This window comes from Thermobia domestica, chromosome 9, assembly GCF_964235325.1.
Source record: "Thermobia domestica chromosome 9, izTheDome1.hap1.1, whole genome shotgun sequence".
Lineage (NCBI taxonomy): Eukaryota > Metazoa > Arthropoda > Insecta > Zygentoma > Lepismatidae > Thermobia > Thermobia domestica.
The window spans coordinates 90,237,164-90,258,538 of NC_137462.1; the positions used below are offsets into that span (position 1 = coordinate 90,237,164).

The following is a 21,375-nucleotide window of genomic DNA, read 5'->3' on the forward strand; positions in this document are numbered from 1 at the left end:
ACCAAAATATACTAAAATTACAAAGCTAATTTTTTTGTATCTTAAAAACCCCGAAATTTTATCATTGCAGAAACCAAAGTCTGCCAGTAATTCTGTCTTTGCTAACGAGTACATCTTCAGATTCTCCGTTTATTCTAACTGGATATCTAGACATTTTGCTCATATCCCGTTTTTTCCATGTGCCCAGCCAATCTTAGACATCTTCATCCTGTGTTGTATGTCTTTTTCTTCCTCGATTTAGTAGCTTTCTCTTCAAATGTTTTCTCCAATCCTCGGCATATCTTTGTACTTGTGACTTAGCATCGAAAATTGTACAGACTACAACAAATGTTTATCAAGGGGAAGTTTAGTTTCTTCCTTTCACTTCTAAATGGTGAATGCATAGGATTTTTTTTTTTTTTTACATAAAATTTTGCTCTTTGAGTCAGAGGTTATTGAATTCTCCATGGTCCTCCTCTCTCTCTCTCTCTCTCTCTCTCTCTCTCTCTCTCTCTCTCTATATATATATATATATATATATATATATATATATATATATATATATATATATATATATATATATATATATATATATATATATATATATAGATAGATAGATAGATAGATAGATAGATAGATAGATAGATAGATAGATATAGATATAGAGATAGATATATAGATAGATAGATATTATTTAAGCAACATAATATTTAAATCGAAACAAAACCCTTGAGCTTTCGAGAGAGTGAGTAATCAGTGAAGGAGACAAGTCAGATAGAATTTTGAGTGTTAGTAACCCAATCAGTAGTATGAAAATAAGAGAAAAACTCTAGTCAATAAGTTTTAAGTTTTGAAAAAAATGGTTACAGAATTCGAACTGTTAATATTCACCAAGATTGGTATTAATTCCATAAGTTTTAACCTTCTTAATAATTTAACTATCGCTAAATGGGTACTTTTGCTTCGTGCTTACTTTCGGAGTTACAAGCTGCCGAAAGTGAAAAAATAAACTTCAAAAGTCTATAGCTCCAAAACTATGGGACCTACCATAGTGGGTTCAATACTTCACTTAGGAGCTAGTATGTGCCCTACCCAAATATCCAAGTTTCAGAATTCTGCTGTACTTCCACAAAAATTTTGATCCAACTATGGTAGGTCCCATAGTATTGGAGCTATGGATCTTTAAAGTTATTTATTTTCATGTTTTCGGCAGCCTATAACTTCGAAAGGAAGCATTTGTGCACCCAGGTTGGTCTGTACTTTTTGTCTTATCTTCTTGTCAGGAATCACCTCGCAAACGTTGTCGGTGTTGTTTAAAACACCCTGTAGAATAAAAAAATAAAAAAAAGAGAGAAAAATTAGTTAAGCAATACTTGCAACAGGGACCAGTCAAAATATATCAGTTATATTGTTAACTTAGGGATTAGATTGCTTTTTTTTTATAACTTATTTACTTGGTATTTTTTAGGGAAACTCTAGAAGATGATTTTAGAAAACGAAGATTTAAGCTTCTGATATGTTCTAGATCATATGCGCCATATGTAACGTTCTCAACTGATACTGTAATTATTCAAGTAAGTTGATAGTCACTTTTAAGTAAGATAACACGATCAGGAAATATATATTTTGTTAAGAATACTAGACGTTTTCTAAAGTAAATTCGCATCTTATAAATACAGTAGATAAAATGAAGAATAGTGTTTGCTATAAACTTTGACCAGTTTGGCTTGAGGTCTATTTTCTATTGCTTGCTTGTTTCGTACTTCTATTTTAGAGTTCAAGCTCCATGACGATCCTTATCTAGTTAAGTAGTTATTGTTATTGTGTTAGTATAAATGTAGTAGTATGTAGACTTGCGAAATATAATCTTTTATACAAATGTATTGCTCAACATACAAAAATTTTGTTATAACCAATACATACTAACCATATAGGGTAAGAAGATAAAAGTTCATCGCTGCAAAAAAAAAAAAAAAAAAAAGGCATTAGGTCTTATGTCGTGTCCACTGGCGTGACTTCTTTGTGGACAAAGTGGACAAAGGCCTCGGGCCCCGAGTCACGTTCAGATGGTGAGGGGCCCACAGGTAGGCAGGTACTCCTATTAAAATAAACAACTAGATCGCTTCTAACCTACACCTAACTACTAAGTCTCATAGTGCGGCCAAACTTGTACAGATCATTTTCAGTAGACTGTCATTCAACCAATGCTTTTTATAAGTAAAAATGACCAAGTAGTTAGATCGGCATTTTTCTGCTATCTCATACATTATATATATTATTCTTGGATTTTCTATACTGTGTTCATATTCACGAGTGTTTGAACTGAGTTTATCCTATACTGTGGAGTAAATTAGAGTACGGGCGGCGGGAGTGTATTCAGAGAAGGCGACAAAGTTGTAATTTCTTTATATTGTTTCAATATAATTTTCATATTAAAGACTGATGACATACTGAGATAAGAAATATAATTAAGAGGAGTTAATATTAAACTGTTAAGTGATTTACTATAGCGGGATATTTGGTTTACGTATTTGTCGGGAAATCCATTCACGAGTCAGGAGGGAATTGACTCTGCAGAATTGAATTTTCCTATTGATATGTCGAAGAAATCAACATATTTATGAGAGAATTCATTTCTTGGAGAGTCTGTTTCCTCGAAACTTGTCCTCTGGGTGGTGGGCCGTGAGGCGGGTCAATGTTCTAGAACCCTGCCCACATGTAATCCTCAAGGCACAAGCAGATGATTAGAACGAATCATATACGTAGTTCATAACGAATTAAGGTCGAATGTAACTCGAGTAATGTAAGTAGTAAATATATGAGATATAGTGTGCCAGTTTTTATACCAGGCCCGATGATAACCTAACCCTAAGGCCCGAATGGGCTCTCGACGAGACTGCCTGTATGTATTTCTTTTGGACTGCCATTTGACGGAGGGTATATCCCTTACAGAAAGATGATAGTTAAGAAAGCACATAAACACGTGAGAAATGAAGGACTTGGTGACACCCTCGACATAACCAAGGGTCCTGGAATGTTGAAATGAGAAAGGGAACATCTTCTTTCACTTAACATCAGCTTTCATACGATACTCAACTTGAACCCGTTTCCCATTTCAACATTTTGAGTTGAACCCCGCCTGGGACCCTGGATTTTTTTTTTTTTTTTTTTTTTTTTTTTTTAACTTTGAATCATTATACTGTTGAAATAATGACATATCCATGTTTTTGTTTTTACAGCTATTCCACCGTTTCAGATTCATACGAGTGGCCATAAACTTTGCAATGAAGATTGTGTTGATATTTTGATCCACCGCTATTTTGCACAGGCTTCCCCTCCCCAATTTCGGTAACCGGTTTTGATCTTACCTTGACCTAAGCTTTCAGGAAATATACACATCATCCCACTTTGTGGGTTCAGGTCCAAGTACATCCCTAGTAAAATTCCTTGTACTTTTCAAGCTAAAGGCTCACCACCTTCATTATCTACGGGCCTCACATATTCTTGTTACGCCATGTGTCTAGTCATTCTATTGCCACCTCCCTATAACTAATCAAGATTCGAGATAATAATAATAAAACATTGCTGCAAATTTTAAATTTATTATATATTAAATTTGCAGGAGTCTTTTTTTTTTTATGGATTTTTTTTTTAATTTTACCTTTTACCATGGATAGTCCTTTAATGTAACTATAAGAAATGTAAATGTGAGCAATTAGCTCACTAATCGTACTATCTTGAATTTTACTTTTTTTTCTTTCTTTTGCATATAGTGTCAAATCATTTTTATTTACAAAAGTGATTTTATTTTCTACAAGGAATGAAAAATATGGACTCGATTCATCTAATTTCGTGGGAGTGAACGACGATATGTGTAAGTTTAACGTTGATCACTGCACTGATGCTGGGGGCGCAATGGCTCATGTGTTGTATTATTTTTATATTGTTTCCTTTTCTTTTCCCTTAGGGTACAGATTTGTATGATGCCCGACAAGGAGTTTTTGTTAACATGGGCCTTGTGGAAGTTATGAAGCTGTTTGGAGTAGCAGTGAGTGATCCCTACAATGGAAATAGACACAAGAAAGCAATAATTATAACGTATCAACAGAAACTAAGTTACTACTACAAGATTTTGGCCAGGGTGACGTCTATAGAAAGCAATTTCTTAAAGTACTTACCAGATTTTCTACTTGCTGAGGTATTTGATTTAGCTTTTTTTTTTTTTTTGTTTGTTTGTTTGTTTGTTTGTTTTTATTTATTTATTTAAGATTTTAATGAGAGATTATGCAGCAGAAAGAAACGTAGATAAAGTAGTCAGTGACCGCTTTAGAGATCTCCCGAATTAATTAAAGCGGTGACTTTTATTGCACGCTGTTCGAGATTCAGTCTTCATTAGCCTACATAATGAAACTGAAATTTTAGTAACTAATAAATACAATGGGAAACGTGTTTATTAACAGTAAATGAATATTCTCACACCTGAAAAACATCCAAACATCACAAAATTCAAACATCAACGAAATGAGCGAACTGTTCCTTGGCAATGCTCACCTCTTCCTCGACTTATCTGTACATATCGTGGCAGCTCCAAACAGTTCGTTGATTTTAAATCTTCTGGATGTTTTTCAGGTACGGGGATTTCTACGAGTGCTATCCAGAAAGTAACTCTTGTTTTGGGATAAAAAGAAGATAGTGAAAGTATACTTTTTTTATAATGTACATTTTGAAACGACTACTTTTCGACGTAGTTGCCGTACAAGTTTAGACACTTATCATAGCGATGTACAAGCTTACAAAGTTCATTGTTTTAAGAAGTTGTTGCCTGTGACTTCAACCATTCCTGCACGCTACACAGTGGTCGGAAACTTGAAAAAAGCGGACAAAAATAGTTTATTCCGAAATAATGGAAGTTGACGGACGTCTCTCTATCGTTCTATACGTAATTGTTTTTTTAAAATCGATTGCAACTACTGCGAAAGTAATGTGAAGAACCCCTGCTATAATACGTGCAGTTATATATACAGGGTGGTCCAAAAGTGTAGAAACCCCTCGCATAAATGTCAAGTACTGCAAAATATAACCAAGGGAACAGTGTAGAGGAGTAATAAAGGTCAGGAGAAATTGTGGAGGACACAGAACAATGAAAGCCGTCATCTTGAAATCCACCATCGTGAATCATACATACAGTTTATAAATTGAAAACATAACATGTGGACGCCTTATGTGAATTGGACATCGCTATCCAGTACGAAGTTATGACAGTTGTTAATATGCATCCAATAAGGGTTAGAGGTTCAATGTGCTCTCCCTCTAATTGTATGTGCAGCCAATAAAAACGTGGGGTAAAACAAATGTGTGTTTGGCCTTGCTATACAAAATTAAAGTTGCATTTTTGCACTCGAAGCATCTTCGAAGAAACACTAATACTTACTGGAATGTAATTTAGTTTAGGATTACGTTGTTTCGGTAAGATTAAAAGATTCAGTATAGAATCTTATTATTTACTACTGCACTGACGTGTAGTATACAACAGCTCCACATGACTGATAGTTTATTACTGCAGTGTGTATGAGGCTTTCACTAAACTTTGATTCAGGGATGAAGGGCAATCCAAATTACGTACAAGACAATATGCCTTTTCGCTTTGTAAGGATCAGATAGCGGATCTCGATTGCGGTCACAATAACATCAGGCATTTCCATTTAGATGGGGCTGACTCCTTCAGCTGCACTTGGCTGCAGCTACTTCCAATGCTTAACCTTTGCACTACTCATATTCAACTGAATAAACCCTATTTTGCAGCTCGTAAGCAAGGATAAGCTTAGACTGCAGAGCTACTAACATCAGCGTATGTGTAACTTTTCGGTAACTAACAAAGCTATCATATAAATGATATGACAATGGATAACAAATAAAACTCTTCACTAAACACACTCGACCTCAGAAACGATATAAATGGTTAAAACATATCATATTGTTTGGTTCATTTTACTGATTTTCCGGCTCTTTTATTTGTTCATGTTTACATGCATTTTATGAACTTCCAAAATATACCTATGTCCTGAAACTCCAGATTTAGAAGCAGGAGAGATATTTATAATCAAATATTAATACCGATTTCGTAGACGGCGAAGTTGACAAAATCGATTTTTGACCGCTTTTTCCCACTGTGCGCCAGCCTGAAGGTCTACGTCTTATCGAAGCGCTTGAGTTTTTGCTAGCAAGTCTTAATGCAGGGAAACTAGTAGTCATTTGGTGCGAGATCCAGGCTGTATGCCGTATGGTCGAAAACTTCCAATGAAAGGCTTGTAAGAGTTCCTGAGTCCACTTGGCCGAGTGCAAACGGGCGTTGTCATAAAACAACAGGACTTTTGCTCTCAGTTTTTCTCGACGGTTGTTTTGAATTGCTCTTCGCAAGTTCTGTAATGTTTTACAAAATTGTTCAGTGGTAATTGTTACACCACGTTCTAAAAAGTCGAGTATTAGTACACCTTCCCTATTTGAAAACACAGTAGCCATAAGCTTTCGTACAGACATCGTATACAAGCATTTCCTTGCTTTCTGGGAACTAATTTGTTACTATTCCATGTTTTTTTTTTTTTTTTTTTTTTTTTTTTTTTTTTTTTTTTTTTTTATATCACAGTTAATGTGTTTAACCCAAGTATCGTCCCCAGTAATGATACAATCTATAAAGGAGTCGCCGTCTTTGTTGTACACCTCAAAGAATTTCAAGGCGGCTTGCATCTGCTGAGTTTTATGTTCCTTTGTTAAAATGTGTGGAATCCGTCGTGCACAAAACTTATGGTAGCCTAACTTCTCGGTCACAACCAGAGCTGTTTTGTTTAAAACAAATGATTAAAATTTGTTCTAAACAATTGATTTTGTTTAAAACAAATTTTGTATACGTTTTAAACATTTTGTTTTAAACACATGTATTTTTAAGACGTGTTTTAAACATATGTTTATTTTAATTTACTTTTGAAAAAAAAATTTGCCAAAGAAAGAAAATTGTCAAAAAGTGCTCCCCATTCAGAAGACTTTTCTTCTCATGTGAATGTTTTGATTTCTCGTGGCTACAACAGCTCAATGCGGTGATCTACAATTTATTTTGTCTTTTTTCCCCTTATTTTTAACGTATATTGTACTGTTTAAATGTTCCTCAGTTAACTTGCGAGAAAATGTCATAGTCGATGGTTGGACTACTTGTAGAGATGATATTTAAAAAAATAACTAATTATCATGAAAACAATTTTTTGTGTTGTATTCAGAAAACAAACAAAAAGTTATTTGCTAAATTGCGGTTCTGAAATTAAAATATCGCAGGCATTCGTTGATACAGTACATGTTAGTTCTCAGTCTCCGTACAACTTAGAATCGTTTAACGTGAGTTTTACGGGAAGAAAAAAGGACATCATTTGGAGCAAATTTATTAAAGTCACTCAAATTCCATCAGATAAGAAAACGACCATACGAGCTCGTTGCAAAACGTGTAAGAAAGAAATGGTTGATTTAGTTCAAAGAATGAAGAATCATTATGAAAATTGCAATGCTGTGAGAAAACTAAACCCAAACAAATGTTAAAATGTTGATCCGAAAATTGCTTCTGATGATTCTAACAGTGTGTGATGTTGTTGAGACGCAACTGGAAACTTCAGGTAAGAATTAATTTTGTATCAACAATATCTTTTTCATTATATTATGAAAATTTTATTTCGTCCCTCTTCCCCATCTCGGTTCTAAATTTTCTTAAAACCTTTACACCTTGGCGTAGCCTGTATGAAGGGACCAGGCGGTATGGCAGTCACCCGCATAACTAACTATTAATGCGTGATACGTATTGTAACATCAGTGCCGAATGTCAGTGTCTGAGACAATTTGATCTCAATTTGTTCGTCTGTCTGTATGTTTGCACCACGCTGCAGGGTGCAATTTTCGGTCTTTTAACATTAAATTTTGAAGATAAAGGCACAAGACGTCGGAATTTGCTGTATAGATTTTGACTGCGATCCGACGTAAAATTTCAAAATTAGTGTTTCGAATTCCACTTCGAACAAAAAGCCCTGTCTCATATAGCCTTGCCACTGATGCAAGACTGTTATCAATCAAACTAAGCAAACTAATTTTATGCGTTCCGAACAAACTTCGATTGCAGGATAAATTTGGCTCCAACTCAGTTTTTATAAAATATTTTTAGATATGGGGCGTTCAGACTTGCTACTGGTGCAAGACTGTAATCAATCAAACTAAACAAATTTTATGCGTTCCGAAAAAACTTCGGTTGCAGGATAAATTTGGCTCCAACTCAGTTTTTATAAAATATTTTTAGATATGGGGCGTTCAGAGCACAAGGGATTCAAGTCCATTTTCAATAATGTTCACTTTTGCTCAGCAAACCTAGTATCTTGGTAGCCAAGGGTACTAAATTATGAAAAGGTACAAGGGTACTAAAACGAAAACCACGTGAAAGGGTGTGGACTAGAGTTTCATAGGACAACCGCTAAACAAGGGTGGAGCGTGGGAATGATTAACAAGTCAAGCTCCGAATGTCAGAGTCAATGATGCATAATTACGTTAAATAAATGCAGGGTATGTCCAAAAGAATACACCGACGGAAAACGTCATATTTTTTACAGCCACAAATCCGAGATGAAAGAAAGAAAAAAACTACATGATAAGATACAATCTAGAATTTTATATGTTTGCCGCTAGAGAGGGGTGTTCGTTTAGAGATCATCCGTCCCCTACCGATTTCAGATTTTGGAGGCAGTAATGTAGACTTAGGAACTTTCTGCTTAGCAAAGTCCAACACAAAAAATTTGAAGTCCTTGCACCGAATAAATATGGCTGTTGATCAGTTATAATCCATAGTAGCTAGATTTGTAGTAGCTAGAGCTCTAGCTATAATCCATAGTAGCTAGAGCTAATCCATAGTAGCTAGATTTGAAAATCTACCTAAAAAGCTTATTGCAACCAAGAAAGTACTTAGTTACTGGGACTCGTGATATGAAATAAGTTGAGAATTAGTAATCTATACTGAAATATTCTGTTCCCAACACAGTGTAGTCTTAACGAGAAGAAAATAAATGAAAAGATCGTTTGCAAGAGCAAAAAGGTCTTAATAAATACATTATTACACGATTTTGAAATATGTTTAAAATCATGTTTTAAACTGTTCAAAATGTTTAAAACATTTATTTATTTTATTTTATTTATTTATTTATTTATTTATTTTTTTCGTGTGTGTGTAAAAACATATTGAACACATTTTTCAGGTTTTAAAAACATGTTTTGTTCTTTTCCAAAAGAAACTGTAGTTTTTCCAACCCTGGTCACAACTTCATTCAGTAAGTTTCATGAAATTTGCGTAAACTCAAACGAGAGCTTTGTTATCGTAAAGCGGTAATTTTCACGAATCTTGTCATTGATTTTTGCGGCGAGTTCGTTTGTCACAATGCTCGGTCTTCATCGTAAACGTTCGTGCGGTCACCTTTAAACATGAGGCACCAACGTCTATCCAATTTCACTTATCACATCTTTACCGTAGAATGCACACAGTTATCGGTATATGTCAATCGGTTTAACATTTTTCGCCAACAAAAGTCATGACTGACCTCACTTCAAAACTACCGGAAATTTCAATCAGAGCACTCATGTTAACAATGTATTATGAACAGAGCAGCAGCAGCGAACTTCACATGATAGCTGAATACACACTGAACGGCTGGAATTTCCTGCAAAAAATGAGGTCACTCGCCCCGGTCCTAGCGACATCCCGCTGAAACGTGTATGACTTTCTGGATATTCCTCGTATTTACTGTCAAACCGTAATTCCCAATCTGTATGAAATGTGAACCTATATCCAACGAACGTGGAATCCAAACCATATGAGCTGCTACTGAGAATCGAACCTAGCTTTTCAGTGTCATAGGCGCGTATGTTAACCGTAGCCACAAGGGAGCTGTAAAAATCTTGTTGAAACTCTTTTCTGGTCTTGTGACTTAGACGCACTTTTCTTTAGCTATCACTGGAAGTACAGTGTTTTGGATACTACCCCAGTTTGTTACTAGATCCTCTCCTTTATAGCCTCAATGTTGTTAATTTGGACGCACAGCAGAATTGTGAATTATAAAAGCAATGTTAAGAAGAATGCACGTAGAAGTGCGATGATTCTCATATACAGATATATATGATTCTCAGATATATATGAGAATCATCGCACTTCTAATTACAACATTAATTTGTATAGTAGTCATGTAACAAAAGCGGAAAGAGAGATAAGAAATTGGAGGATGACATTTTCTAATAAAAACAGCGTGTTACAAAGGAAAAATTACAGTTTAAAAGGATAAAAATGTGACTAACTGGCAACTTTTATATTGTTTTCTCTTTAATCATTTTAAACTGTGCGAAGTATTTTTTGCGTACCTCTCATATATCTGATATAATAGTTTGGAAATAACTTCGGCTGACAAATTGCCAATCCAAAAGAAAAGTATCCAAAAATTTCTCATACCCCTAGGTTTGAGTATCACAAAGAACAACATTAGTGTAATTTTAGTTGTGATATTGGGAACACTGCTTGTATGGTCACAGACAGCATTATCTTCTATTTTTGCGTTCAGTCACATGAAGCATTTCATGAAACCATGACTGATGTGCATGATTGTTAGAGTCCGAATTTTTATGGAATATCAACCCCCTAAATATGTACATAAATATGTAACAAAAATCGCTTAAAAATGTAAGAAATATGTAATATTACATATGTTGCCTGTACATATTTATGAAAACGTAATATTAACACGCGTATGAGTATGCAATATTTGAACGAATTATAGAAATAAAAAGGAAAATCTACTACACTTTATCCTGCTTAATGAAAGTCCTCCAATGAAGTGAAATGTTTGAACAGCTGAGACAGCCATACGTCACTGACGTGACTGATTGCAGGATAATAAAAATTAGACGCAAATGAAGGAAGATGTGAATCGGCTAAAGAGAAACAGGAAAGCCCCGAGAAAAGCAATGCATACGGCATTTGTACGTCAGAAATCTCATGTGGTGTGGTGTGGTCCCGTTTCAAATCTAAAACCTTTTACACTAAATGCGCATTCGTCACCATGGCCCAATCTTGAAATGAATTATACGCAATATACAAATTTAAATACTAAAAGCAACTTAAGACGAAATGCATTGTTTTATATATATTTATTTCATGCAGGGAAAAGCAGTCCTATATCTTTTAAACAATACCAGCTGAACTAAGATTGAAGAATATTTCCACTAATTAACATTTTTATTTTGAAATACAGTACTTGCAAAAGATGTGCCTGCAGTTCAACTGTGTTGTTGCACAATGTGTTACAAGGTACATTTCCAAATGATCAGAAATAAAATTTTGTCGGCGATTGGATAAAATATTCTTGTATGCAGAGAATGATCTCTCCACATCACATGAGGTAACAGGAGCGTATTTCAACAGGAGGACGTAGTTGGGGGAAATATCTTCAGGGGGTTCTTGTTTCACCACTGAGAATCTCACACACTGCCAATAGGCTGTCGTAACCCGGGTTTCTTTCCAGCACTGCATTTAGTTTCTTTCGAACTTTTTCTCCTACATCTCCACACACACCTTGCAGCAGTCTCTTTGCATCCTCTATGATTTCTGGATGCCGGAAGAGGCCGCCCAACAGTCTCTAGCTTCTTAATGCTTGTAGGTAGCCAACCAAAATTGCTGTCTATGTATGCGATATCACACGCTACTTTTGAGTCATTAAACAGTTTCTGAGCAATGTCAACTGACACAGCAGACTCCGATGAAAATGAATGAACAACAGGCTTAATTTTTTGGAAATGTTCATTGTAGAAATGTACTGCCTGTATCCAAGTGCCCCATCGCGTTAGCACAGGCTCCGGAGGAAGTGGCACGTCTGGCAGTTGATCTCTGTAAACTTGAACACGTTGTGGCGCCGTAACAAATTTTTTTTTTTTTTTTTTTGAAGAAACTAGTCGATTTACTTCGCAAAAGTTGTCTCTCACCTCTTCAGCAACACGCTGAAGAGCACGCGCCATACAGGTGAAATAAATTAAGCGAGGGTAAAAAACTGTAAGTACTGTAGCCGCTTTTAACATGTACGCTGCACTGTCTGTATAGAGAACAAGGACTTTTTCTTCCTGAACTCCTCCCGGCCACAACACTTTAAGACCATCGTTTACAAAGCGAGCAATGATGGAATGATTCGTGCGTTCCAGCAATTTACTCGCAATAAGATAGGATTTAGATGGAGCATCTTCACTTAACTTTCCAATCACTAAATTTACTACATAACTTCCCAAAACGTCTGTTGTTTCGTCCACAGAAATCCAAATATATGAACTACCTATTTCTGCCCTAATGGTATCTATAGCTTCCCTATAACAAACTTCGAGATAACACTTCCGAAGAGTGGATTCGTCAGGAATTCGACGCCCGCAGTACTTCTCCAGAAAAGCACGGTATTTTGGCACTTGAACTTTGTTCCAAGGAATGTTTGCTGCTATCATTGCTTGGCACAAGTCTTTGAAAAACTCACTCACTGAAGTATCTTGATGCATTTGTGTCAAGAGTACTTGTTTTTTTGCAGTTCGCAAATTTTTATTTCTTGCATGGAGTGCACTTCGTACATGTTGTTCTAACTGAGATTTCATTGAATATCCAATTTTTTATTTTATTTTATTTTATTTTATTTTTTTTATCACAAACTAGGCACAACACCACTTTACCGTCCGTAGTAAACGCATCATTGATAGTTACCCACGACCGCAATTTCGCGGATAAAGTTGAGACAACCGGAGCCATTTCTAACTTCGACGGTCAATACAGAACACATGCGTTTTGCAACTGCAATACTAGAGTACTGTCCACCTGTCATTCAGTTGAACAAGCGAAGTTCTTTGAAAGCTTAGGTTACCTGCTATGATATTGCCATTGTCGCCAGCTTCTTGGAACGAACTCTTGCAGTAAATTCCTGGAAGCACACTAGCATACAGTTTTAACTTGAATTGCAGGATTTGCTTTCATCTTTTTCCCGTCCGACCTCCGATAACAATCAAGTAGACTTCATTTTAGGAATTTCCTGACCAGTCGCCTGTCAGGCACGTGATTTGTCTACCTCCAGAGTTGAGAATAAAGGGCGCTGCTAATGTACCCCGGAGGGAGGATTTTTACCTGTTTCTTCTTATATTTCTTTTGTTATCGGCGAAAATTCTGCGAAACATGATTTGACAAATAAAAAAAAAGAGATATATATTTCTCTTTCGGTAAAGAAATGAAAAGATAGTCATGACAAAATGGAATCTAGATGCAAGCCTTGCACAGTTGGAGAGTTTATTTTTTTATTTTAAATTAAAATTTCAGTAAATGCAAAATTTTAACACACTTTTATGCAAAAAATGTAGAAACCATAGAAATATGTAATATTGGTCAAAATATGTAATATGAAACTTGAGTTGAAGCATCCTACAGGTGTGAATCACAAATATTTAAGGATTTGACGAACCTACATATGAAGGAAAAAATGTGTAATTACATACAAATCCGGACATGAATGATTGTAGTTACACAGCAGAGGAACTGTTATTGGCACGTGTATGGATGCACGAGTGACCACAGGGCAAACAATGACATAGGTAATGATTGAGTTTAGGTATTGCTTTGACAAGGACCCACCTCATTGCAACCCTACTTGATTGGGAGAAGCGTACGTTTGCGTCAGGATGTGTCAAATTGGAAGGAGGGCAGAGAGACGCATACATCTGCGTGTGGAGCACAATGGGGCATATACAGATCCATTATATATATAGTTCATATATGTAGGTACTCAATCTCCAGTATGTACTTAATAAACTAAAATTATACTGACATTTCTGTCTGATACTCAAACCAAGTGATACGGGGACTTCTCAACACCCTATACAAGAGAACAAATCTCATGAGCTCCTTCGTGGCTAAGCGATTAGCGTACGCGCCTTTAGCGTAGAAGACCCGAGTTCGATTTCCGGCGAAAGCTCATGTGGTTCGGATTCCATATTTATCAGTAGGTCCACGTCTCATACAGCCTCGCTGTTGAACGGAACATTAAATTCAAAATCAGCTCAGCTCAACAAATCTCATTAACCGTATTAAATTTAGAGAGATTTTTCCTTTAGTTTTTTTAATACTATCAATAAATAGGCGGAACTAGTGGAAATTAGTAAATGAACTGGTAGGATGCATATCTAATAAAGAAATACTAACCTTAAACCCCATTGAATTTGAGGTAAATGTTGGATAAGGATGATAAGAACCACAGATATTCGGATTCGATTCTTGATGGGAGTACATGTAATCTGGATTCTGTGCTAAATGAGTACAGGCCTCACATAGCTTCGATGTTGGAAAGGGCGTTAAACTGCAACCAATAAATTAATTAATAAACGTAAGTTCTCGTAATTATGCACACGTGATTACTCAAAAATATTTTGTACATAATCTTACGTAATCACGTTCAGATTTATGGCTCAGTGTTAGAGCGCTTAGGTCTAAAGAAAGGAACTTTAGATCGGTCCCCTACTTCATTCACCTATGGTGGACAATATCAGGTCCATAGGCTTACGTTTCCTTCCACTATCTTCACTCCATTAATTCTTATTTTATGATTTATTTTCATTTAGTTACCCGTCTTTTCTATAGAAAAGACCGTTTCAGAGTAAATGATAATGATTTCGAACGTTTGTAGTAAAGCGGTTTCGGGAATCAAGCCTTTGTTGAGTTCGTTCCCACTACCCGAAGACCTGATATTGATATCTTTATCACATAAATGTTTTCTCAGCATTGATATAAATGTTGCGAATATTATGTTTCATAATCTTAAAATCTGTCTTCAGATTGTTGTCGTTATACACTTGTTTTCTTTCAGAGCAGATGGAGCTTTCGAAAAGCACTAGAAGTATAAAATGTTTCTTCCAATAGGAATGGCGATCATTTACCAGCATCGTTTTCCCCCTTGTATCTTCATTCCCTTAATTTTCTCTCACCCTCCTTTTCTCCTCTTTTACTGATACTTTTAAAAATTTTATTCCAATTTTTCCGGTCATCGTATATTGAGTGCACTATTTCTTGTGCAAGAATCTTGAAAAAAATCGAGCAATTCGTGCTTTTTCTGGGTCCAAACGACTCAGATACAATTTCCAAGACACAGCAACCTTTTCCGGCCGTAGAAAATTCATAATTTGCAAACAAACTATTTTGTATCTGCTATTACAAATATGTGATGATTGCCATTAAAAAGTTGGAACAACACTTAGATAGAGAACAGTGGAATGTCTACTTCCATGAAGCAATAGTTCAATGATTTTGCCAAATAAAAGCTTGAAATGGATCTTCAGAAAAATCTTAATGTTGTTGAATTTGTAATACCTAATAAGTTGCCATTTCCAGTGGATACGAAATTTGCGTCACTAGTATTTGTGGATGTGGAAAGAAGTTTTACACCTACAAAGACCTTTTATGTCCAAATAGAAATGTCTTTATGTTTAACAACTTAGATGTAGTCTATTATTTTGTATATATATATATGTATACAGAGAAAAGTACATAGTTTATGTTAAGTTATTTTCAATTAGATAAAATAATATTTAGGAAAGAATTTAAGAGACATAGCACTTCTTTTCGCCGTATTTTAATATCTTTTTACTTTCTTGTTTACTATGAAAACAGCCTCAAAGATGCTAACCTTGAATATTGTGCTGAAATAAATAAACATTAATTATAAACTTCAGTTGTGTTTATGCTTTCAAAAAAATATTGCATCATTGAAATTAAATTATTTAAAGTACGAACTTGGGGTCATTATTAAGATCTTTATTTTTTTATTGTGTTCACAGATTATGCTTGGAACAGTGGCTAATAGCAAAGAAGCCTGTGAGTGGTTTAGCTCTACATTTACTGTAGTTCGGAAGAGTTACAGTAATGAGGTATGTGACAATTGAAACTGCGTTCACCAAGATAAATGCACTAGTTGAAACATTAGTTAGTAATTTACATTCAGAAAAAGACATTTTTAAAAAAAAGTCATCAGTAGTATTTGAACAAAAATTATGTACATTTGTGTGAAGTTACAATAATATTGTGAGTTTAGATAAGTTTAAGAACCCCCTATGCCTATGTGGTTAACATTTTCACCTTTGTAATAGATATTCAGGTTCAAACCTCGATGGGAGTACATGTCATCTGGATTCTATGCTAAATGAGTACACATCTCACATAGCTTCAGTGTTGTAAAGGGCGTGAAACTCCAGTCAATAAATTAATTGATAAACTTAATTTCGCATAGTTGTGCACACGTCATTACACATAGATGTTTTGTACATAACAGTTTTACTGCTTGTAAAATCGATTGTAACTTACTCTTATTTTTGTGTCGTGAGTATTTGTTCGGTATTCAGTTCATTATTGTCATAATGTATTTCTTTGTGTGTATTTCAGTATGTGTATTTTTAATTGTTAATTGTTAGTAATAACATACATACAAACTACTGAAAGTATATTATCACTTGAAATCTAGAGGAATCTCTGTGTGATAGGAAGTAATACTGCGAAAGAATAGTAGATAACTAAAAGAGTCTGTAAGGGAAGGGGAATGCTGTTGCTAAATGCCTCATCAAATAAGGGCAGAAGTAAGAAGAAAAAAAGGATAGAACATTAGTGCGTAGGGCACTGTATTCGTTTTACGTCAACTTTTATTTTTATTCTTATTTATCTTACATAATGCGTACATAACAGTAAAACACACGAGATTCTTGTGTCGTTGACTGCAGTTTTTCCATCAAGGCGGCAACTACACTGATCTCGAGCGAGAATTGTAAACTAGATTCCCGACAACTTGCATCTTGTTATTTGTACAGAGAGGGGGCAAAAAGAATCGTAAATTACTTTGCGATCTCTCTTCGTAATATCTGTCCGAAATTGTGGATGATATCCGTAAGTCTATACTCAATTCTAAATCTCAGAAACGGCTGAAAGTGTGGAACGAATAAAAGCCGGCACTTCATATTTCATTATTTTGGTGGACCTTTATGAAAAGAAAAGAAAAGAAAGAAAAAAAACTATCATCCCTGCTCCTGTCGGGGAAGTATCCATGGAAATATTCTCAAAACGTTTTAAGTGACCAGGTGATTGCGTATATATATTTATTTCTTGTTCATAAGATCGGTACTCAACACCTAAACTCGGAAACACTCAGAATATGAAAACGTGGCATCTCTAGTTTATTTAAAGGATTATTATGAACGTATTAAATGCCTGGGAAGGATGATAGCAATGATTGAAAAAATGTTATTCAATACAAAGGAAGTCTTGTAAAATGTACACTTTTGAAAAGCTGTTGAAAAAATAATAATTTTTAAAAAATATATCTTCCTTGGTTCCTAATGTCATATCTGTCCAACATGGCCAGTGATTGAAGGGAGAGAGTATAAAATGATATGTTCTACTTAGTTAACTTTTTTAGTACTCCAAGATGATACTATGGGTATAAAATGATCAGGAGAATTTGAAGATTTATTACTAGAGATCGTAGTAGATCCATAGTAGACTGTTCGTAAGGAAAATTACGAAGATATAGTTTATGAATCGTAGGTCATAGTGAAGATTTCAGAGCTGAATTGTTGTTCTTGGTATCCCATAGTAAAGTTGATGTAGTGGAAGACCATGTATGTTTCCATTGCTGTGCACTTGATTCAGAGATAATGGTTGTATTCAAAATTAAAGTTATTGAGAGTACAGCGGCCTAATCAGATGTAGTTTGCTGGCTTCCGAGGTCCAGGACGTGTGTTGAAATAGTTTTCAAAAACCGTGAAACAATGAATAAATGGAATGTTGGTTTATATGGGCGTTATATCTGTTGAATCTATGATGGTATTAGGTACCAGAGGATCTGAGGTGGAATGAATGACAGATAGGAAGTGTTTCTTATCTTTGAGAAATGTCGGTAGGATATAAACATATGTTTCAAGATAGTAGTCTCACGAGCAGAAAATGTTCAGATATCGATATTTATTATATGAGGATATATAGGGAGAAAGTTGCTATGCATCATTAAGACAGCATAAAGAAAGTGCTGAATTATTTCTCTTGTAATTCAATGAAATTACGAGTTCATTGTAGTCATATAAAATCACAACACCTACCTCTTCACTAGAAGCTTTAAATTCATGTATCTAGGTAAGATTTTAGGAAATACAGGCACATATTCATCGCCTGTTCGGTACTTTTAATTCGAGCTTTTGTATCAAAATATGGTACTTCTAAATACCAAAAAAAGTGAATATTACATTTTATGTATTAGTGATAATAGCTGTATCTTTTACGCTTCCTTTCAGATAAATAAATTATGTACCGAAGAGAAAGAAGTTATTAAGTCAGCAATTGTGCTTCTGTATCAAAGGAAATTGATCACATTTCAAGAGACAACGGGTAAATTGGGCATTACAGGTAAGTTAAGAATAATAAGAAAAAAAAAGTGCTTTTAGTTTGTGTCAGTATGTTACGTTCGTAAGATTTCTAAGTGAGATGTAAATCTAAAATATGTACAAGCTTCGGTGGCTTAAAACCGAGTCCTACTGAAACAGAAATGATTATTAGATTGTAAGACGTGTTTCGCTTCCTGTAATAAAAGTGATTTCATTACTAGGATCTGATCTCTTAAAAATATAGCTTTTCATGGAAATTTTACAACCAGTTTAAAGTCCTTTCCTCCGATAAAATTCAAGAAGTTAAAAAGTGAGACTAGGCTACGAATCGAACTCAAGTCATCGACTTTCGTTTCAATGCGCTAACCATTACGTCATCTAGTCTTTTTCCTAACCATACTAACACTTCTACATATAATACTGTGGTATATTTTTTTCTCTATAGTGCACTGTAGCGGTATATAATTAACAAATAAACGTGTACTCACCATTCTGTTCGATATTTTTCGCATCATCATGGAATTTGTGAACGGAATCGTTCCGAAAAAGAAAAAGGTAATCTCGCGATTTGACATTAGTAAGCCAAAATGTATAAAATCATAAAAAGGCGTCTAGTTGCTTTTCCAAATATATTATTGTTTTATCGAAACGGTTATTTAACTTTTTATCATAGCAAGAAATATTCTACCATCTAAAAGGATGAAATCGGTATTTCTTCGCAGACGTGCGAAAGAAATGGAGGCAGTAAGAGCAAATATATTCACACATATGGTAAGCTCGGTTCTCCAAAAGAAAGCAGTTTGTAAAGTTTTAATTACAAGCTTTCCAATGCTCCTATATTTCATATTTTTCCTATATATTTGCGTCTCTTCCTATAAACTATATTTCCTACATTTTAACGAAACCTCCTATATTTTTGTTGCAATGCTACTTCCACTTGTGGAAATAACATAAGGAAATAAGGTGTGGGTGGTTGGAGGGTCTCCACAGTAGGATGGTTGAATGGAAACTCTTCTATGTTTCGTCCTTTCCTGCTTATTGTCTAAAGATAATTACACCAAACAATATACAGTTAGCACAAGAAGTATTCATACTCCTACAAACTGGAACAAAAAATAAACTAGTTTCGTCATATTCATTAAAAAGTTCTATGGAGTAGTAATTTTAAAGACTTATAAGTAATTTATTTAGGTGTGTCAATACTTTTTGCATTAACTGTAGGCAAATAATTGTAGACTAACTGCAGGCAAGTAATTGTAGAATATATTATACATAGTCAAATCTTACCTTAAAAGCACAAGCTGCAGAATGATTACATTTTAGATTTTATTTTACATTTCAGACAAACACTGATTTTCTTGTACAGATCTTTTTACACTTTCCTTATGTTTGTTGCTTAGTACTGGTGAGCTACGTCCGAAAACACGAAGAAACTCGTATAAAATTTTGCAACGAGATAATTACCCATTTAGTTATATTTAGAATAGAATGTATGTTCATATAACAATTAGTGTAATTTCCATTTGATTTTTTTTTATTTATTTCTACCTATGGAATAATTAAAATATTAATCCAATGTTCTCGGGATTGCTGCCAGAGTGAGTGTTGCTGTGCTGAGCTTTCGTTACCATACAGCGGCAACATCTTCAGAGCTTCAGAGCAGAAATAAAATATTCCTTTTTCACAGCTTCACGAAACCTCCTATATTTTTTCGTCGTGATTTCCTATACATTTTTTCATTAGCATTGGAAGGCCTGTAATTATGAAAGCAGTTTCTCTGAATTATCTTCGTTCCTTCAGCATTTTATGCGATTTATTGCAGTCACCAATTTTACAGTTCTTTTTTCCCAAGTGACAAAATTCTATAAAAACTCGAAATGTCAAGACGGCGCTAAAAATCTTTGAAAAAGTGGTGAATACGTTAAAAAAAAAAAAAAAAAAAAAAAACTATAATCTAGCCGTGTTTTTGTGTTGTTATTCAATTTTGCGCTATAACCGTGAATTAAATCTGATGTCTTGTTTTTCGGTGAAGTATTACACAGCAAATGGGAAAACTAAGAAAACTTTGTTTTAGATTAAGCGTTTTATAATTAGGTAAGTAGCAAAAAATGTTTGTATTCTCCTTGTTTATGTTTTCTCTTTCAGAATCTTTCCTTTTCTTTATCTTCAGCATTACTTACATATGTTCAATTATATTATTGATATAATACCTGTTGGGGTGTATGATATCTTGAACGTCCAGGGTACTATGTTTTCTAGAGTTGAAAACAGTAATCCTGGCAAAGGAGGAGGAATTTGAATACTTATATACATTATTTTTCTCTATTACACGTATTTTACTTTTCTATAGAATTATTTCGTAATATTTTAAAATGTAGTTATTTAATATTAAAATTTAAGAAAAAGAAAAATATATTACGAGGCAGAGAAAGCCTTAAAGTGTGCTAAAATTTAAAAGCATGGTGTCATTGTAGTGCAAGTTCACGAAAGTGATAGATATATTTTGAAGATTGACCAACGGATGGCAGCACTAAGTTGGGACTCGACGCGAGGACAAAACGGTAGTTTAATAGCACCCACAATAATGAAATATGATTTGATAAATAAATCAACACATAATATTACTCTGAGTCTTAAACACTCCTTCATATTCATTCATTCGGAGTATTAGGCCCGTGATTTAATTGGTGTCAGCTAAGATGCTTTTTAAAGTGACCAAAATTTTAACTTACAAAAGCGGGATGCATATGAATCGGGAACCTGTCAACCTCTGATTCCCATATTACATTGAGCCCCAGCAATATTTTCAGGTTACAAAATACACAAGTAACGTACTCATAATTTCTAAGCACTCAAGAGCATCTAAAAGTTTCACATGAAATGAAACTATTTAGATTAATGTTCCGT

General features: G+C 34.7%; 1 protein-coding gene across 6 annotated transcripts in view; it reads left to right on the forward strand.

The window, feature by feature from the left end:
- LOC145694845 (activating signal cointegrator 1 complex subunit 3-like) overlaps positions 1-21,375 on the forward strand; it is a 204,185-nt gene that overhangs the window by 85,204 nt on the left and 97,606 nt on the right. For all 6 annotated transcript variants that reach the window (XM_081771534.1, XM_081771531.1, XM_081771535.1 and 3 more), the window contains 4 exons: positions 1,448-1,553; positions 3,947-4,177; positions 15,883-15,972; positions 18,379-18,490. In XM_081771534.1, coding sequence (XP_081627660.1) covers positions 1,448-1,553; positions 3,947-4,177; positions 15,883-15,972; positions 18,379-18,490 — 539 coding nt within the window. The remainder of the gene's footprint in view (positions 1-1,447; positions 1,554-3,946; positions 4,178-15,882; positions 15,973-18,378; positions 18,491-21,375) is intronic.